This window comes from Coregonus lavaretus, assembly GCF_964263955.1.
Source record: "Coregonus lavaretus genome assembly, chromosome: 8".
Classification (NCBI taxonomy): Eukaryota; Metazoa; Chordata; class Actinopteri; order Salmoniformes; family Salmonidae; genus Coregonus; species Coregonus lavaretus.
The window spans coordinates 48064757-48084476 of NC_139995.1; the positions used below are offsets into that span (position 1 = coordinate 48064757).

A 19720-nucleotide genomic window follows, 5' to 3' on the forward strand; every position below is an offset into this window, starting at 1 on the left:
AAATAATCCCATCTGACTATATCTCCTGCAGCAGCTGCCACTGTCAAAGGGGATTGCCATCGTTCACACGCTCTTTCCTTCCGAGAGAGAGAGAGAGGGAAGGAGGGGGAGATGGGGGAAAAAAGGAGGAAAAAGCTCTCCTCCTCCAGTCCTGGATGGATGACCTGAGGATTATATCCCATTAAGTCCTTCAGAGGTAGAGAGAGGGGTGGGAGAATAAATTGTTTTAAAGCTGTATTAGTTATGTTTATATATCCCTCTCTTTTTCTTTTCAGAGATGTGCACACACACACACAGAGACGCACACACACACACACACACACACTCTCCCCTTGACCCTCTCTAGCATAGTGAGATACAGTCAGAGACACACTGTGTGCTAGTGTTAAGGCATGGTTGCAGCAGTGTGTGATGATAGAAGGCCATGTGCCTCCCTGAATCTCTCCCCACCCCAGACCCCAACTGTCTAGCAAACAGCAGTGTGTGACATCTCATACCAGGGTGTGGAATGTATGTGGCCCAATGACCCTGTACACTGATCTAAGGTCAGTTTGGAGTGTTGTTGCTTAATGGTGAAGGTTAGGATTTGGGTATTGGAAGTTGAGCCTAGATCTAATGTACTCAGAATGGAGTAATGTACTCAGAATGAACGTGAACGTGGCTGTTACTGCAATGGTCAGGGTTACATACTTTAGTAAGTATGTAGACCTGCAGGTTCATGCTCTACAACATTCGGAGAGTACGACCCTGCCTTACACAGGAAGCGGCACAGGTCCTAATCCAGGCACTTGTCATCTCCCGTCTGGATTACTGCAACTCGCTGTTGGCTGGCCTCCCTGCCTGTGCCATTAAACCCCTACAACTCATCCAGAACGCCGCAGCCCGTCTGGTGTTCAACCTTCCCAAGTTCTCTCACGTCACCCCCCTCCTCCGCACACTCCACTGGCTTCCAGTTGAAGCTCGCATCCGTTACAAGACCATGGTGCTTGCCTATGGAGCAGTGAGGGGAACGGCACCTCTGTACCTTCGGGCTCTGATCAGTCCCTACACCCAAACGAGGGCATTGCGTTCATCCACCTCTGGCCTGCTGGCTCCCCTTCCTCTGCGGAAGCATAGTTCCCGCTCAGCCCAGTCAAAACTGTTCGCTGCTCTGGCAACCCAATGGTGGAACAAGCTCCCTCACGACGCCAGGACAGCGGAGTCACTCACCACCTTCCGGAGACATTTGAAACCCCACCTCTTTAAGGAATACCTGGGATAGGATAAAGTAATCCTTCTACCCCCCCCCCCCCCCCAAAAAAAAAAATTGTAAAGTGGTTATCCCACTGGCTATAGGGTGAATGCACCAATTTGTGAGTCGCTCTGGATAAGAGCGTCTGCTAAATGACGTAAATGTGCCCTTGAGCAAGGCACTTAACCCTAATTGCTCCTGTAAGTCGCTCTGGATAAGAGTGTCTGCTAAATGACTAAAATGTAAATGTAATAATGCCCAAGAAGCCGGTGTTTGGAGGAAACATTGGCACGGGTGTTGTTAGGCCCGAGACAAAGCAAACTGTGCCAATATATCCTCCAAACACCGGCTTCGAGGGCATTATCACTTTTATACAACAGGTTACCAACATATTCAAATAATGATTGACATATTTTCATTCAAAATGTTATTGCTATGAATTTATTCATACTATTTCATCCTTCCACAAGATCTAATCCTGACACAAATCTAGGGTTGCTACCCAAACTGGCTGGTCGTTTGTTCTATCGGTTTGTTTGCCAGAGACGCGACCCAGTCGTTCAGTCTTTTTGTTATGTATCTATGGACGCGACCCAGTCGTTCATTATAAATGTTATATTGCCATACTGGCTGGCAACGTTCTTATCCCTTGCTTGCTAGCTAGCCAACGATGGCTAACTTACAGTCACATCAAACAGTGAAGCCAGAGTAACAACAAAGCAGCTTTTATTTGGATACATCATACATCCATAACAATGAGCTAATGATGGGCGATTTCGCCTGGCATAGAAAATGTGCTCTCTCGTCAGGACACTGTTGTCGAGAGGAGCTAGCCAACAACACAGCTAACATAAACACTTCAAACTGAAGGTGGAAAGACTGCAAACTAGCTGTACTTAATTTTGTTTTACCTTTTTTCAATTGACATGTCTTTGTGTATATATATATATATATATATATATATATCCATATCAATTATGCTAATTCATGATTTTGACTGGCTGAGAAAAGCTGCCTGCCCGTCTGTCTCATCCCGACTCCCGACACGTTCATTACTATGCGACAGATGGAGATCGAATTTGAATATTGAAACAATGTTGCAAATGTCAGAGAGACAGACAGCAAGGTTTATACAAATCTCCACTCTTAAACTAAATATTAGTCTAAAATGAATTAGATAATGTCTAGATGCTTTTTAAAGTGGAGATCAAGTTTATAAATTGCCTGGCTGGGCTGATGAGACAGTGGATTGTGCAGTGAGAGGGAACAGAGTAAATAGGCATTTTAACGTCATAGCTTTAGCCGGTGGTAACTTGTAGAATAGACACTGGCTGGAATGTAGTTTTAACCAATCAGCATTCAGGGTTAGTCCCACCTGTTGTAGAATCGCACACACACACACAACCCTTACAGACAGGAAACAACAGAGGTCTGTGTGTCGTGTGCATATTGTCATGTGTGTGTGTGTGTGTGTGTGTGTGTGTGTGTGTGTGTGTGTGTGTGTGTGTGTGTGTGTGTGTGTATGTGTTATTTAAGAGGGTCTCATTGTTGACTGTGGGGTTGATTATTCTCAATGGTCAGGTATGAGAGCTGCAGAGGGCAGTGGGTGCTTATCAGTGCCATGGAGACCAGTGTTTATCCAACAAGTGTCCTTATCACTCAACACTAAGCAAAGAGAGAGAGAGAGAGAGGTAACTTCCACAAAGCTGTGAACGATCTGAGAGACAAGGCAAGAAGGGCCTTCTACGCCATCAAAAGGAACATAAAATTTGACATTGCAATTAGGATCTGGCTAAGAATACTTGAATCAGTTATAGAACCCATTGCCATTTATGATTGTGAGGTCTGGGGTCCGCTCACCAACCAAGAATTCACAAAATGGGACAAACACCAAATTGAGACTCTGCAAGCAGAATTCTGCAAAAACATCCTCTGTGTACAATGCAAAACACCAAATAATGCACGCAGAGCAGAATTAGGCCAATACCCGCTAATTATCAAAATCCAGAAAAGAGCCGTTAAATTGTACAACCACCTAAAAAGAAGTGATTCTCAAACCTTCCATAACAAAGCCATCACCTACAGAGAGATTAAGCTAGAGAATAGTCTCCTAAGCAAGTTGGTCCTGGGGCTCTGTTCACAAACACAAACAGACCCCACAGAGCCCCAGGACAACAACAACAACCAACTCATTAGAAAACAAAAAGAGAATTACTTGACACATTGGAAAGAATTAACAAAAAAACAGAGAAAACTAGAATGCTATTTGGCCCTAAACAGAGAGTACACAGTGGCAGAATACCTGACCACTGTGACTGACCCAAACTTAAGGAAAGCTTTGACTATGTACAAACTCCGTGAGCATAACTTTCTATTGAGAGAGGTCGCTGTAGGCAGACCTGGCTCTCAAGAGAAGACAGGCTATGTGCACACTGCCCACAAAATGAGGTGGAAACTGAGCTGCACTTCCTAACCTCCTGCCAAATGTATGACCATATTAGAGACACATGTTTCCCTCAGATTACACAGACCCACAAATAATTTGAAAACAAATCCAATTTTGATAAACTCCCATATCTATTGGGTGAAATACCAGTGTGCCATCACAGCAGCAAGATTTGTGACCTGTTGCCACAAGAAAAGGGCAACCAGTGAAGAACAAACACCATTGTAAATACAACCCATATTTATGTTTATTTATTTTCCCTTTTGTACTTTAACTATTTGCACATTATAACACTGTACATTTGAAATGTCTCTATTCCTCTGAAACTTATGTGAGTGTAATGTTTACTGTTCATTTTGATTGTTTCTTTTTCTTTTGTTTATCATCTATTTCACTTGCTTAGGCAACATAAATATGTTTCCCATTCCAATAAAGCCCTTTGAATTGTGAGAGAGAGAAAGAGAGAGAAAGAGAGGGGGAGATAGAGAAAGGTCTTCTGTAGCTCAATTGGTAGAGCATGACTCTTGCAATGCCAGGGCAGTGGGTTTGATTATTCCCGGGAGAACGTAAAAAGAGTTATGCACTCATGACTGCTAATTGGCATAATATAGAGAGAGATGGTGGGGGAGAGAGAGGGGGGAGAGGTCGAAAGAGAGAGAGAGAGAGAGAGAGAGAGGGGGGAGAGATCAAAAGAGAGTGAGCGAGAGAGCGAGAGCGAGAAAGGGGGGAGAGAGCGTGGGAAGAGAGGGGGGAGGGGGGAGAGAGAGTGAGAGAGCGTGAGAGCGAGAGAGGGAGGGAGGGAAGAGAGAGGGGGGAGAGAGAGAGGGGGAGAGAGAGGGAGACCGGGAGCAAGCATAAGCCTGAGAGACAGATGAACAGATAAACGTGAGAGGGTCAAAGACACGTTGCAAATCTTGTTTGTCCGGTCGTGAGACAGGGTGAGACATTAGGTCAATTGAGGCAGTCAAGTAGGGTCTAGTTGTAGGAGGAGGGTTCGATAACAACATTCACACAGTTCACATAGATGGCACACACACTCACACAGGGTCAAGGATTTAAAGAAAAACATTCACACAGTTCACATAGATGGCACACCTACACTCACACAGGGTCAAGGATTGCAATAACATTGACACAGTACACTGCTCTATGACCACATTACCCAGCTGAGAGCAACACTTTCACCATGAGAGATAGCAACACTTTCACCACGAGAGAGAGAGCAACACTTTCACCACGAGAGAGAGAGCAACACTTTCACCATGAGAGAGAGCAAAACTTCCACCACTATAATAATAATAATAATATGCCATTTAGCAGACGCTTTTATCCAAAGCGACTTACAGTCATGCGTGCATACATTTTTTTTTTTTGTGTATGGGTGGTCCCGGGGATCGAACCCACTACCTTGGCGTTACAAGCGCCGTGCTCTACCAGCTGAGCTACAGAGGACCACACTAGAGAGAGCAACACTTTCACCACAAACACCATTGTAAATACAACCCATATTAATTTTCCCTTTTGTACTTTCACTATTTGCACATCGTTACAACATTGTATATAGCCATAATGACATTTGAAATGTCTTTATTCTTTTGGAACTTCAGTGAATATAATGTTTACTGTAAATTTTGTATTGTATTTTTTTGTTGTTTATCTATTTCACTTGCTTTGGCAATGTTAACATATGTTTCCCATGCTAATAAAGCCCCATAAATTGAAATTGAATTGAAAGAGAGAGAGAGAGAGAGAGAGAGAGAGAGAGAGAGAGAGAGAGAGAGAGAGCGAGAGAGAGAGAAATAAGGGGGTAAGGTAGTGTAAGAAGTGTGAGCATGTCTGTGTGTCTGAGTGTATGTGTGTCTGTGTGTCTGTGTGTCTGTGTGTCTGTGTGTGTGTGTGTCTGTGTGTCTGTGTGTCTGTGTGTATGGGTGTATGGGTATCTGAATGTATGGGTGTATGACCTACTGTCTGCCCCTTTCCTCGTCTCACATCACCACCCCAGAGTCTATTAACTACATTACATCTACATTACAATGACTACGTCCTCCATGCGGTGTGTGTGTTTGTGTGTCTCAGCTGTGTGTGTGTGTGTGTGTGTGTGTGTGTGTGTGTGTGTGTGTGTGTGTGTGTGTGTGTGAGTGTGTGTGAGTGTGTGTGTGTGTGTTTATTGTAAGGATAAAAGAGGAGATGTTGGATCACTCCTACCGACAGTGAGCCATGTGGCTGGCAGATAGGCATTCAGTTACTATTCGATTGAATGTTAGAATGGGAAAAACGAGTGACCTAAGCAACTGAGTGTGGTATGATAGTCTCAGAAGTGGCACGTCCTACTGGGCTTTTCACGCACGACAGTGTCCAGGGTTTACAGAGAATGGTGCAACAAACAAAAAACATCCAGTCAGCAGCAGTCCTGTGGGCAAAAACAGCTTGTTGATGAGAGGTCGAAAGAGAATGGCAGGAAACGTGCAAGCTAACAGGCAGGCCATAAACAGACAAATAATGGCGCAGTGAAACAGTGGTGTGCAGAACGGCATTTCGTAACGCATAACTCATCAATGAAATCAATTTTTATTTGCCACATGCGCCGAATACAACAGGTGTAGACATTACAGTGAAATGCTTACTTATAAGCCCTTAACCAACAATGCAGTAAAAATAAAAATAGCAAATAATTAAAGAGCAGCAGTAAAATTAAATAACAGTAGGGAGGCTATATACAGGGGGTACCGGTGCAGAGTCAATGTGCGGGGGCAACGGTTAGTTGAGGTAATATGTACATTACATTTACATTTTAGTCATTTAGCAGACGCTCTTATCCAGAGCGACTTACAGTTAGTGAATACATATTTTTTTATACTGGCCCCCCGTGGGAATCGAACCCACAACCCTGGCGTTGCAAACGCCATGCTCTATCAACTGAGCTACATCCCTGCCGGCCATTCCCTCCCCTACCCTGGACGACGCTGGGCCAATTGTGCGCCGCCCATGAGTCTCCCGGTCGCGGCCGGCTGCGACAGAGCCTGGATTCGAACCAGGATCTCTAGTGGCACAGTTAGCACTGCGATGCAGTGCCTTAGACCACTGCGCCACTCAGGAGTTGTGGGTAGAGTTAAAGTGACTATGCATGGATAATAAACACAGTAGCAGCAGCACAAAATAGGGGGTGGGGGGGGGGCAATGCAAATAGTCCGGGTAACCATTCGATTAGATGTTCAGGAGTATTATGGTTTGGGGGTAGAAGCTGTTAAGAAGCCTTTTGGACCTAGACTTGGCGCTCTGGTACCGCTTGCCGTGCGGTAGCAGAGAGAACAGTTTATGACTAGGGTGGCTGGAGCCTTTGACAATTTTTAGGGTCTTCCTCTGACACCGCCTGGTATAGAGGTCCTGGATGGCAGGAAGCTTGGCCCCAGTGATGTACTGGGCCGTACGCACTACCCTCTGTAGTGCATTGCGGTCGGAGGCCGAGCAGTTGCCATACCAGGCGGTGATGCAACCAGTCAGGATGCTCTCTATGGTGCAGCTGTAGAACGTTTTGAGGATCTGAGGACCAATGCCAAATCTTTTCAGTCTCCTGAGGGGGAATAGGCTTTGTCGTTCCCTCTTCACAACTGTTTTGGTGTGTTTGGACCATGATAGTTTGTTGGTGATGTGGACACCAAGGAACTTGAAGCTCTCAACCTGTTCCACTACGGCCCCGTCGATGAGAATGGGGGCATGCTCAGTCCTCTTTTATTTCCTGTAGTACACAATCATCTTCTTTGTCTTGATCACGTTAAGGGAGAGGTTGTTATCCTGGCACCACACGGCCAGGTCTCTGACCTCCTCCCTATAGGATGTCACATTGTTGTCAGTGATCAGGCCTACCACTCGTCGGCAAACTTAATGATGGTGTTGGAGTCGTGCCTGGCCATGCAGTCATGGGTGAACAGGGAGTACAGGAGGGGACTGAGCACGCACCGCTGAGGGGCCCCTGTGTTGAGGATCAGCGTGGCAGATATGTCGTTACCTACCCTTACCACCTGGCGGCGGCCCGTCAGGAAGTCCAGGATCCAGTTGCAGAGGGAGGTGTTTAGTCCCAGGGTCCTTAGCATAGTGATGAGCTTTGAGGGCACTATAGTGTTGAACACTGAGCTGTAGTCAATGAATAGCATTCTCACGTAGATGTTCCTCTTGTCCAGGTTGGAAAGGGCAGTGTGGAGTGCAATAGAGATTGCATCATATGTGGAGCTGTTGGGGCGGGATGCAAATTGGAGTGGGTCTAGGGTTTCTGGGATAATGGTGTTGATGTGAGCCATGACCAGCTTTTCAAAGCACTTTATGGCTACAGACGTGAGTGCTACGGGTCGGTAGTCATTTAGGCAGGTTATCTTAGTGTTCTTGGGCACAGGGACTATGGTGGTCTGCTTGAAACATGTTGGTATTACAGACTCAGTCAGGGACATGTTGAAAATGTCAGTGAAGACACTTGCCAGTTGGTCAGTGCATGCTCGTAGTACACATACTGGTAATCCGTCTGGCCCTGCGGCCTTGTGAATGTTGACCTGCTTAAAAGTCTTACTCACATCGGCTACGGAGAGCATGATCACATAGTCATCCGGAACAGCTGATGCTCTCATACATGCTTCAGTGTTGCTTACCTCGAAGCGAGCATAGAAGTGATTTAGCTCGTCTGGTAGGCTTGTGTCACTGGGCAGCTTGCGGCTGTGCTTCCCTTTGTAGTCTGTAATAGTTTTCAAGCCCTGCCACATCCGACGAGGGTCAGAGCCGGTGTAGTATGATTCAATCTTAGTCCTGTTTTGACTCTTTGCCTGTTTGAACGTTCATCGGAGAGAATAGCGGGATTTCTTATAAGTGTCCGGGTTAGAGTCCCGCTCCTTGAAAGTGGCAGCTCTACCCTTTAGCTCAGTGCGGATTTTGCCTGTAATCCATGGCTTCTGGTTGGGGTATGTGCGTACGGTCACTGTGGAGATGACATCATCGATGCACTTATTGATGAAGCCAGTGACTGATGTGGTGTACTCCTCAATTCTATCGGAAGAATCCCGGAACATATTCCAGTATGTGCTAGCAAACAGTCCTGTAGCTTAGCATCTGCGTCATCTGACCACTTCCTTATTAACCGAGTCACTGGTGCTTCCTGCTTTAGATTTAGCTTATAAGCAGGAATCAGGCGGATAGAGTTATGGTCAGATTTGTCAAATGGAGGGCGAGGGAGAGCTTTGTACGCGTCTCTGTGTGTGGAGTAAAGGTGGTCTAGAGTTTTTTTTTTTTTTTTTTTTCCTCTGGTTGCACATTTAACATGCTGGTTGAAATTAGGTAGAACGGATTTAAGTTTCCCTGCATTAAAGACCCCGGCCACTAGGAGCGTTGCCTATGGATGAGCGTTTTCCTGTTTGCTTATGGCCTTATACAGCTCATTGAGTGCAATCTTAGTGCCATCATCGGTTTGTGGTGGTAAATAGACAGCTACGAAAAAATATAGATGAAAACGCTCTTGGTAAATTGTGTGGTCTACAGCTTATCATGAGATACTCTACCTCAGGCGAGCAAAACCTTGAGACTTCCTTAGTATTAGATTTAATACACCAGCTGTTGTTTACCTTACAAGGCACCCCCGACCTACGTCCACGATATCTCCGTCTCTTTCTCATGCAAATGATGGGGATTTGGGCCTTGTCGGGTGTCTGTAGAATATCCTTTGCGTCCGACTCGTTGAAGAAAAAATATGTGTCCAATACGAGGTGAGTAATCACTGTCCTGATATCCAGAAGCTCTTTTTGTTCATAAGAGACGGTGACAGAAACATTATGTACAGAATAAATTACAAATAATGCAAAAAAACACACATAATAGTACAATTGGTTAAAGGGCTGTAAAACGGCAGCCATCTTCTCTGGTGCCATCCTTGTCACGGATGGGCTATTGCAGCAGACGACCACATCAGGTTCCACTCCTATCAGGTAAAAACAAGAAGTGACTCCAGGGGGCATGCAATTACCAACACTGGACAAGAGGAGTGGAAAAACATTGCTAGGAACATGACGGTGAGTTCAGTTTACTTGAGTGGTTCACGCAGTCCTCAGACCTCAACTCAATAGAGCATCTTTGGGATGTGATGGAACGGGCTGTAAGCGCAGCATGAATGTATCGGCATCCAATCTGCAGCAACTGCGTGATGCCATTGCGTCAGCATGGACCAACATCCCTGTGGAACGGTATAGTACCTGACTTCAGATGCAGCCAACAGCAAGTATTTCCCCAGGAACTTTACTTTTTCTTTGTTTGCATTGAGGTGATGTTTGGAGCCAAGCCTGCTGCTGCTAATGAGGTTGGCTGGTGGCCAAATATATGTGGGTTCAAACCAATTGATGTACAAGTTACCCCCGGAGACAAGAAACTACTTTGTCAAAAGGCGGTTTACACCCCGACCAACAAGAGCCCAACAGGATAGAGGCTGGGTCTGCGCTGTGTCTTTTGTGCGAGCAGTTTTGGGGATTCGACCCCGCAACCTAGGGATCATAGTGATGCTCTTGCCATTGGAGCTGGGTCTGAGGAGTAAGAGAGAAATTGTGTGAGTACTGTCAATGTGTGGCCAATGCTAGGAGACCAGGAGAGAGCTTATATTATGGTTTGGAGTGAGAATTATCATTGAAGAGGATAGACAATAGCCAGCCCACACACACACACACACACACACACACACACAAATGTACTCACAAAAACAGGGGTATACACGGTGTGCGTGTGTAAGTGTGTGCGTGTGTGCGTGTGTGTGTGCATGTGCATGAGTTCGCAGGTCATACGCATGAGCAACGACAAAGACTCTTGACCGTGAGTAAGGCAACAAGAATCCCAGTCTTACAGCCCAGTGACTTTGCTAAACAATGAAACGAAGATAAGGAAGAACTGCAGACCAGTGAGTTCACTGAACATGGATAATAAGACAATGGCAGATACTTTTGTTCAAAGTATTTTCTATGAATGGAAATAGAGAAAGAGAGCATTGCAGAATTGCAGTTCAGTGTCTTGGCTGATCTAAGACAATGTTTGAGGCACAATTCTCTGACAGATATTGTATAAAAATATCTCATTATGTTAAAGCTTCTCTGTCCATCTCTTTTTTTAAATGTGTTTCCTTTGATAGTAATTGTCTGCTTTCTCCACTTGACAAATGGCTAATTTGCCCACAATATGACTATTTTCTAAATGACAGCTCATTCAAAGAAACAATGAAGACAGCAGCTGATATTTATGTAGTCATACTGTCTTGGCTGCCTTCAGTCCATGGCTGTTTGACTAGGACTGTCTCCTCATGGTTCATGCATAAGTTCATGTGTGTGCACGCGCACACGCACGCACACCTTCTGTCAAATTTCCCCCTCAATAATCATGAGAGTCACACCCATAAATCACTGGGCCATTTTACCACACCCCTAAAGAGAGACTCAGAGCAGGGTTCCTGTGTGTGTGTGTGTGTGTGTGTGTGTGTGTGTGTGTGTGTGTGTGTGTGTGTGTGTGTGTGTGTGTGTGTGTGTGTGTGTGTGTACACGTGTTTAACTACACTTGTGGAGACCAGAAGTCCCGACAAGAATAGTAAACCAAAAAAAAATAGACATTTTGTTGGTCCCCACAAGGTCAAATGCTATGTCTAGGGGGTTTAGGGTTAAGATTATAATTAGTGTTAGGGTTAGATTTAGGTTTAGGGTTAGGAGATAGAGTTAGTTTTAGGGTTAGGAGCTAGGGTTAGGTTTAGGGTTAAAGTTAGGTTTTTGGGTTAAGATTAGGATTATGGTTAAGTTTAGGGTTAGGGAAAATAGTATTTTGAATGGGACTGAATTGTATGTCCCCACAAGGTTAGCTGCACAAGACTGTGTGTGTGTGTGTGTCTGTGTCTGTGTGTGTAGACCCGCCATGGGCCACACTCCAGTGGATATGTCCAGGGAGACTTTAATGTGCTTGGCTTGTCTCGTGGAACCCTGCGGGCTGAGAGCACAGGAACTGCTGGGGCCCTAGCCTGACATGCTACATCCTCACACACTTATGTCTAACCGGCGAGGGAGAGGAGAGAGCTTGTGCGCGAGAGTGAGAGGAAGAAAGGGAGGGAGAGAGAGAAGAAGGATGTGTATGTGTGTATCAGAAAGAGTGGTGTGTGGTTAAGGGGGTAGGTTATATGGTATATAACAGGGATTCATAGTGGGGTGGCATTAACATGCTCAACGACTCAACCTAAACCCTGAAACTAGCACTCTACTTCCATCCCTCTCCTCTACTTCCATCCCCCTCCTCTACTTCCATCCCCCTCCTTCCACCCAAGATCCAATTCCAGAATATTCCACAACTATCTCACACAGGGCAGTAGAGGGAAAAGAGGACGGAGGGTGAGAGAGAGAGAGACGGAGGGTGAGAGAGAGATAAAGATAATGGAGGAAAAGGGTGAGCTTGAATAAGAATGGTTAAGAGAGAGAGGGAGATAAATATATTTTTTTAAAGAGAGGGTAGAGAAAGATGTAAAAGGGGTTAAAAAGAAGGGTTAAATCGTGGGCCTGTTCAGAGGGCGGCCCTCAATTTGGGCTTAGAAGAAAGGGTGTCAGAGAGAGAGAGAGAGAGGGAAAAGAGGAGAGGTGCAAGCTGAGTAGCTGAGACATGGACTTAAAAAGAGGGAGGTAAGGGCACGATGGGAATAACTTCTATCCCACAGAGAGGTACCCCCGACCCCCTTCAGCCCCCCTCTGCTTAACCCACCTGGTCTCTGTTAATGAGGATCACATCATTTTCGGGGGGGGGGGGGGGGGGGCACCAATAGGATCTATATGTGCACCAAGAATGTGCACCAATAGGATCTATATTCTCAAATGGACACATTTACACATTTCATACAGCTGCAACACTTGAGGGGACACAGGCGACCCACAGCCAGTAGCTTCAAAGCTGTAGACAGCCGATCCAGCGGCAGGGCTGTAAATGACCAGGTCACCACATGGAATACACCTGACCTTTGCCCATTCCCCTCGTGTGTGTGTGTGCGACATGGGTGACCATGGTTTGTGGGGACGGTGGGTGGTTTGTGGGGACGGGAAGGGTGAGTGTGCGTGTGTGTTAATGAGGCATTGTTAGCCGCCCCCCCCCCCCGCCGCTGACACCTGCCAGAGTCTTTACTTAGACACGCTGTCTGAGGTGTGTGTGTGTTCATGTGCAATACATATTTGTCTGCGAGTTTGATATGCTGGAGCGAGTGTGTGCATGTGAGCGTGCTTTTCTGCATACAGTGAGGGAAAAAAGTATTTGATCCCCTGCTGATTTTGTACGTTTGCCCACTGACAAAGACATGATCAGTCTATATTTTTAATGGTAGGTTTATTTGAACAGTGAGAGACAGAATAACAACAACAAAATCCAGAAAAACGCATGTCAAAAATGTTATAAATTGATTTCATTTTAATGAGGGAAATAAGTATTTGACCCCTCTGCAAAATATTACTTAGTACTTGGTGGCAAAACCCTTGTTGGCAATCACAGAGGTCAGACGTTTCTTGTAGTTGGCCACCAGGTTTGCACACATCTCAGGAGGGATTTTGTCCCACTCCTCTTTGCAGATATTCTCCAAGTCATTAAGGTTTCGAGCCTGACGTTTGACAACTCAAACCTTCAGCTCCCTCCACAGATTTTCTATGGGATTAAGGTCTGGAGACTGGCTAGGCCACTCCAGGACCTTAATGTGCTTCTTCTTGAGCCACTCCTTTGTTGCCTTGGCCGTGTGTTTTGGGTCATTGTCATGGTGGAATACCCATCCACGACCCATTTTCAATGCCCTGGCTGAGGGAAGGAGGTTCTCACCCAAGATTTGACTGTACATGGCCCCGTCCATCGTCCCTTTGATGCAGTGAAGTTGTCCTGTTCCCTTAGCAGAAAAACACCCCCAAAGCATAATGTTTCCACCTCCATGTTTGACGGTGGGGATGGTGTTCTTGGGGTCATAGGCAGCATTCCTCCTCCTCCAAACACGGCGAGTTGAGTTGATGCCAAAGATCTCGATTTTGGTCTCATCTGACCACAACACTTTCACCCAGTTCTCCTCTGAATCATTCAGATGTTCATTGGAAAACTTCAGACGGGCCTGTATGTCTGCTTTCTTGAACAGGGGGACCTTGCGGGTGCTGCAGGATTTCAGAGTTTCACGGCGTAGTGTGTTAACAATTGTTTTCTTGGTGACTATGGTCCCAGCTGCCTTGAGATCATTGACAAGATCCTCCCGTGTAGTTCTGGGCTGATTCCTAACCATTCTCATGATCATTGCAACTGCACGAGGTGAGATCTTGCATGGAGCCCCAGGCCGAGGGAGATTGACAGTTATTTTGTGTTTCTTCCATTTGCGAATAATCGCACCAACTGTTGTCACCTTCTCACCAAGCTGCTTGGCGATGGTCTTGTAGCCCATTCCAGCCTTGTGTAGGTCTACAATCTTGTCCCTGACATCCTTGGAGAGCCCTTTAGTCTTGGCCATGGTGGAGAGTTTGGAATCTGATTGATTGATTGCTTCTGTGGACAGGTGTCTTTTATACAGGTAACAAACTGAGATTAGAAGCACTCCCTTTAAGAGTGTGCTCCTAATCTCAGCTCGTTACCTGTATAAAAGACACCTGGGAGCCAGAAATCTTTCTGATTGAGAGGGGGTCAAATACTTATTTCCCTCATTAAAATGCAAATCAATTCATAACATTTTTGACATGCGTTTTTCTGGATTTTTTTGTTGTTATTCTGTCTCTAACTGTTCAAATAAACCTACCATTAAAATGATAGACTGATCATTTCTTTGTCAGTGGGCAAATGTACAACATCAGCAGGGGATCAAATACTTTTTTCCCTCACTGTATGTGCCAATGTGCTTTACTGTGTGTACATGCATTTATGTGTGTGCATGCCTGTGTGCATCTGTCTTACCTGTTTGTCGGAGAGTGTGTAGATGTGTTGGAGGTCAGGAGAGAAGAGCAGGTCTTGGAGGATGGGGCTGGAGCCATCACTCACAACCAGGTTCTCATAGAGCAGAGCTGGACGCGTGGGACTCACTGAGTTAACCAGGATCTAGACAGAGACACAGAAAGATGCAGGTTACATAATTGTCCAGTGGTCCTGTGTAGCTCAGTTGGGTAGAGTGTGGCACTTCCAACACCAAAGTTGAATTGCCGCTAGGGTCACATAACATGTATGCACTCACTGAGCTATACGTTGCTTTCGATTAAAGACAAATGTGGTTGGATTATTGTGAGAACAAAAGTAAAAGCTATGCTCCTATAGGAGATCTATGGTCCTATGTGATTTGTTAAAACAAGTCCCAAGTGTAGCACTTTTGTTAACTACACTATACCAGAGGTTATATCTGGATAGGAGTGATTCATCACCAAACCAAGCCAAAAGAAAGATCATGATTTTGGGGAATTTAATTAAATGTAATCCATAGAATGGTCCTTTGAAGGAAGGATTGTTGAGACATATTTGACATTTGTATCATACATTTTGACATTGCAAAAGGAGGCCTGGGTAAGACCAACACGTCATAAATACAGTACCTTCAGAATTCACACCCCTTGACTTGTTGCACTTTTTGTTGTGTTACAGCCTGCATTTAAAATGGACTGTCACCTGCCTACACATAATACCCCATAATGTCAAAGTGGAAACAAGCTATACAAACTTAGTTAAAGGGTTTTCAGTCTGCCGTGAAGCGTTCATCCATGTATACGGGTAAGAGTCTAGCTACATTTTCAGATATTATATGTTTCTAATTTAGTCAGAAAGTCATTTTCATTGAAAGTTAAAGCGTACTGTTAGCTAGCTAGCGAACATGTGCTTGCTACCTAACGTTATGTGCATGATCTGTCTAGTAATATTATTTGTATCTCAGAAACCCATTTGCATTTGCTAGTTATAGCCTAATGTTAGCTAGCTAGCTAACATTGAATATAGTTGATTAGCATTAGCTACCTGCAGATTCATACTACAACATTTCATGCATGGAGGCCAGCTATGACAATCTGTTTGTTTGTTAGTAGTATGGGTTGGGGTTATGGTTCATTGTTTAGCTAGCTAGCTACATGTCTAAACAAAAGACTCCACTTCAGCAGATGATTACATGACCCATCAAGTTAGCCCAGTGTTTCTGCGGCTGATTACGGCCATCTATTGTATTTCATGAACATGTGTACATGTCTAGACATTAGTGACCCATCCACTTAGCTAGATGTGGCTGGGGGTTATAGCATTTCTTGCAGATGGCCCCTCAATTTAGACAAGTGTGTCTGGGTAAGCATCATCTAACAATTATAAAATATTTTTATCTGGACATTTTCTATTTTTGATATTGCTATTATGCAAACGTGCAAGTAACCATTTCACTGTTCCGTTTACACCTTATGTATCCTGTGCCTGTGTAAAACAAACTTGTATTTGATTTGATATAGTGTGAAAAACAACATGACCTGCACCAAAGTCAGATTAGGATATAGGCCAAGGACTAGAGCGTATTTTTACCTGGAGTTCGTCCTTAGTGTAGGCTACTACTTTCACCACTTTTAGTCTTGAAATGGTTGATTGTTTACTACACTACTCTGTTTAGCACATGGCCTCACATGTCAATCCCTAAAGAGATGGGTGGGGATAAGGCTTAAGAGGGTGTGAACGAAGCTGAATAGGTGTAGACAAAGAGCTCTCCAGTAGCTGTACAAAAACATTCATGGCCATTTTCGCAAAAGTGGCGTTACAAGTTTATCAACTTTCTAAGCAGAATTACTTTCCTTTGTTCCTCAACTGCAGTGTATGATATTAAAATTTTAGTCATTTAGCAGATGCTCTTATCCAGAGCGACTTACAGTTAGTGAGTGTATACATTTTCATACTGGCCCCCCGTGGGAAACGAACCCACAACCCTGGCGTTGCAAGCGCCATGCTCTACCAACTGAGCTACAGGGGACTACCATTTTGTAGCTCTGAGTCTCTACATTTATCCAATGTAAAAAACCATTTCAAATTTTGCAACATAAGACCAAATCGAGGTGGTCAGTCACATATTTTCAAGCATAGTGGTAGCTGCATCATGATATGGGTATGCTTTTCATTGTTAAGGACTGGTGAGTTTTCAGGATAAAAAATTAACGGAATGGAGCTAAGCATAGGCTAAATCCTGGAGCAAAACCTGGTTCAGTCTGCATTCCACCAGACACTGGGAGATTAACTCACCTTTCAGCAGGACAATAACCTAAAACACAAGGCCAAATCTACATTGGAGTTGCTTACCAAGTAGACAGTGAATATTCCTGAGTGACGGAGTTACAGTTTTGACTTAAATCTACTTGAAAACCTATGGCAAGACCTGAAAATGGTTGTATAGCAGTGATCAACAACCAATTTGAAAGAGCTTGAATATATATATATATATATTTTTATTTTAAATAATAAATGGGCAAATATTGCACAATCCAGGTGTGGAAAGCTCTTGGAGACTTACTCAGAAAGACTCAGCTGTAATCACTGCCAAAGGTGCTTCTACAAAGTATTGACTCAGGTGTGTGAATACTTATGTAAATTAAATATTTATGTATTTCATTTTCAATACATTTGCAAAAACTTCTAAAAACAATGTTTTCACTTTGTAATTATGGTGTACTGTGTGTAGACAGGTGAAAAAAATAACAAAAAAATATATCCATTTTGAATTCAGGCTGTAACACAAAATATGGATTATGTCAAGGCACTGTATGCCAACTTTATACTTTTACATACAAATGTTAAATACAGTGCATTTGGAAAGTATTCAGACCCCTTTACTTTTTCCACATTTTGTTACGTTACAGCCTTATTCTAAAATGGATTATGTTTTATTTTTCTTCACATCAATCTATCACATCAATCTTCACATCAATCTTCATTGCCCACAATGAAAAAGCAATAATAAAAAATGGAAATATTACATTAACATAAGTATTCAGACCCTTTACATAGTACTTTGTTGAAGCGCCTTTGGCAGCAATTACAGCCTTCTTGGGTATGACGCTACAACCTTCACAAAGTTGTATTTGGGGAATTTCTCCCATTCTTCTCTGCAGATCCTCTCAAGCTCTATAAGATTGGATGGGGAGCGTCGCTGCACGGCTATTTTCAGGTCTCTCCAGAGATGTTCGATCGGGTTCAAGTCCGGGCTCTGGCTGGGCCACTCAAGGACATTGAGAAACTTGTCCCGAAGCCACTCCTGCGTTGTTTTGGCTGTGTGCTTAGGGTCATTTTCCTGTTGGAAGGTGAACCTTCGCCCCCAGTCTGAGGTCCTGAGCGCTCTGGAGCAGGTTTTCATTAAGGATCTCTCTACTTTGCTCCGTTCATCTTTCCCTTGATCATGACAAGTTTTCCAGTCCCTGCCGCTGAAAAACATCCACACAGCATGATGCTTCACCGTAGGGATGGTGCCAGACTTCCTCCAGACGTGATGCTTGGCATCAGGCCAAAGAGTTCAATCTTGGTTTTATCAGACCAGAGAATATTGTTTCTCATTGTCAGAGTCCTTTAGGTGCCTTTTGGCAAACTCCAAGCGGGCTGCCATGTGCCTTTTACTGAGGAGTGGCTTCCGTCTGGCCACTCTACAATAAAGGCATAATTGGTGGAGTGCTGCAGAGATGGTTGTCCCTCTAGAAGGTTCTCCCATCTCCACAGAGAAACTCTGGAACTCTGTCAGAGTGACAATCGGGTTCTTGGTCACCTCCCTGACCAAGGCCCTTCTCCTGCGATTGCTAAGTTTGGCTGGGCGGCCAGCTCTAGGAAGAGTCTTGGTGGTTCCAAACCGCTTCCATTTAAGAATGATGGAGGACACTGTGTTCTTGGGGACCTTTAATGCTGTAGAAATGTTTTGGTACCCTTCCTCAGATCTGTGCCTCAACACAATCCTGTCTTTGAGCTCTACGGACAATTCCTTCGACCTCATGGCTTGGTTTTTGCTCTGACATGCACTGTCAACTGTGGGACCTTATATAGACAGGTGTGTGTGTGTTTCCAAATCATGTACAATCAATTGAATTTACCACAGGTGGGCTCCAATCAAGTTGTAGAAACATCTCAAGGATGATTAATTGAAACAGGAAGCACCTGAGCCCAATTTCGAGTCTCATAGCAAAGGGTCTGAATACTTATGTAAATAAGGTATCTGTTTTTTCATTTTATACATTTGCAAACATTTCTAAAAACCTGTTTTCACTGTCATTATGGGGTATTGTGTGTAGATTGATGAGGATCATTTTAATTTTTTTTATCCATTTGAGGAAAAGGCGTAACAAAATGTGGAAAAAGTCAAGGGGGCCGAATACTTTCCGAATGCACTGTATGTCAACAGTCCTTCCTCATCGCATATCATTTTTTGCCGAAATGCATTCTGGGCAAATATTTGTAATACTATATTGACAGTAAAAGTAGCAATTAAATTAGACAAGGGAACCAAATTCCTACCTTCATTGTCAATAACTCTATTTGCTCATATTCCTGATGAAGATTGTTGGCAAGATCACTGGTTTAAGACCACAAAATCAACCTAATCTGCTAAATAACGCTGTTAATAAATCTATATTGAAAATAGTTTCAGATAACACATTATTTAAAAAAAAATTGGTACACACTTCCTATCTGGTATCAGTTGTTTTAAATTTGGACTGGGGTATTTTTTTCACCCATTCAACAACAGCAAACGAGCGATGGAGCTAAGGAGGGAGAGAGAGATAGAGAGCAAGATAACAGGAGGGAAAGGGGGGGAGCGAGAGAGTAAAGGAGGGAGGGAGGAAAAGGGGGAGTTTGAAACACATAAGCAACATTTGCCTAATTGAATCAAACCAAGCTATTCTCCTGAGCAGACACAGAGGGAATCTAATAATCTAGGTGGTGGTGAGGAGAGAGACGCGTTTAACAGGTTACAGGTTTCTACCAGGGCAGGGAGATGCATGCAACCAGGAGACGGTCAATAATTATCGCTACGGTTTTTCAATTGTGTCTTTCTGACTTCAAGTGTCTGTTGGTTT

The 19720-nt window shown here is 44.2% G+C and overlaps 1 protein-coding gene across 1 annotated transcript in view; it reads right to left on the reverse strand.

Moving 5' to 3' along the window:
• Positions 1-19720, reverse strand: part of LOC311134262 (plexin-A1-like) — a 312099-nt gene that overhangs the window by 177139 nt on the left and 115240 nt on the right. The window contains exon 4 of the mRNA XM_084167885.1: positions 14616-14756. Coding sequence (XP_084024011.1) covers positions 14616-14756 — 141 coding nt within the window. The remainder of the gene's footprint in view (positions 1-14615; positions 14757-19720) is intronic.